Below are 1,544 nucleotides of genomic sequence, written 5' to 3' on the forward strand. Positions count from 1 at the left end.
AACGGGAGCCACCAGCGGAAGTGGAAGTGGGCGAGTCCCACAACGAGGCTTCTCCTGCTTCCCCTGTGGCAGCAGAGCGAGGTAGAGCTCCGGCGCCGGCCGGTAGCCGCGGGCCGGCGGGTGACGAAGCTATTCGATTGCCGGCCCGGTTAGTCGCCGCACAAGCTCGGCGGCGGGATACGGCCAAGGGGACAGGGCGGCGAGCGCCAGAGCCCGTGATTTTATTTCTCTAAATCCTCCAGAGTTCTATGGATCGAAGCCAGAGGAGGACCCGCAAAGCTTTTTAGATGAAATGCTGAGGACGCTAAAGATAATACATGCTTCGGAGACCGAGTCAGTGGAATTGGCCTCCTATAGATTGCGGGATATAGCGGTCCATTGGTATAATAATTGGGTATCCTCGCGGGGAGCAAATGCGCCTCCCCCGGTCTGGCGAGAGTTTACTGAGGCATTTCTGCGACATTATCTACCGCCAGAGGTTCGACGGGCCCGAGCCGACATGTTCTTGAATCTCAGACAGGGAAATATGAGTGCTCGGGAGTACAGTCTTCGATTTGACTCATTAGCCCGGTACGCCCCAGCCATGGTAGCAGATATGGGGGATCGTGTGCACCAGTACGTGAGAGGGCTAGGGCCGCATTTGGCTAAAGACTGTTTGACAGCCTCACTCCAGGACGGGATGACTATCGCTCGCATTCAGGCCCACGCCCAAAACCTGGAGGAGCAGTACCAGCAACGGAGGGGCGAGCGTGATTCGGATAGAGGCTCCAGAAAAAGAGGCAGATCTTTTGGAGCCGGAAGTGAGTATAGAGGGGGACAGGCATCGCAGCATTCCAGGTATCCAGAACCGGATCAGAGTGCCCGAGCATCAGGGTCCCAGCATAGAGCCCAGTCGAATAGGACAGGGCCACCCCCACCGCGATGCACTCGGTGTGGTAAGCTACATTCTGGGCAGTGCTACCTTGACACAGGCGCTTGCTTTGTCTGTGGTCAGACTGACCACTTGATGCGTGACTGCCCACGGAGGACCGGGAGAGACCAGACTCAGCCCGCCGGATCCGCTATCGGTTCGTCGTCGACCGTGCGCCCTCCCGGACAGACGTCCCAGGCCCCAGCCGGTCGTGGTCGAGGCAGAGGAGGAGCACCCAGTACAGGCGGTTCCCAGAACCGCATATTTGCATTGACAAGACCGCAGGATCCTGAGCCCTCCCAGGACGCAGCTACAGGTACTCTATCGGCATTTCTTATTAAAAGTACATATGTGATCGATTTGCACTCCATACCGTTATGTGTCATTCTTTATATTGTTGGTGAAAATCCGGAAATCCTGGATGAAAAGTAGATATACGCATAGACAAGGAGTGAATAGTAGGGGCTGAGAGGGCTAAAACCGTAATTAAGAGAAAAGTACGTTCCGAGGGCGTATCGAAAGTGACTAGTACTCTAATCTGCCCTGGATTACATGACAAGGCCCGTGTAGGAGAGCGGATGCGAATATGTTAACATTAAGATACCAGAATACGTTAACGTTTCAGGGTTAAGCG

The 1,544-nt window shown here is 55.1% G+C and overlaps 1 protein-coding gene across 1 annotated transcript; it reads left to right on the forward strand.

Annotated features, from left to right (window-relative positions):
* The first annotated feature begins 583 nt into the window (after nt 1-583).
* LOC132042782 (DEAD-box ATP-dependent RNA helicase 3A, chloroplastic-like) lies at nt 584-1,342 on the forward strand. Its single transcript, XM_059433299.1, has one exon. The coding sequence runs from the start codon at nt 584-586 to the stop codon at nt 1,340-1,342; it is 759 nt and encodes a 252-aa protein (XP_059289282.1).
* Nucleotides 1,343-1,544: the final 202 nt, after the last annotated feature.

This window comes from Lycium ferocissimum, unplaced genomic scaffold (assembly GCF_029784015.1).
Source record: "Lycium ferocissimum isolate CSIRO_LF1 unplaced genomic scaffold, AGI_CSIRO_Lferr_CH_V1 ctg17871, whole genome shotgun sequence".
Lineage (NCBI taxonomy): Eukaryota > Viridiplantae > Streptophyta > Magnoliopsida > Solanales > Solanaceae > Lycium > Lycium ferocissimum.

Bases quoted from the DNA above. Each gene is read 5' to 3' on its own strand.
- LOC132042782 (XM_059433299.1), top strand. From the start codon at position 584: ATGGTAGCAGATATGGGGGATCGTGTGCACCAGTACGTGAGAGGGCTA.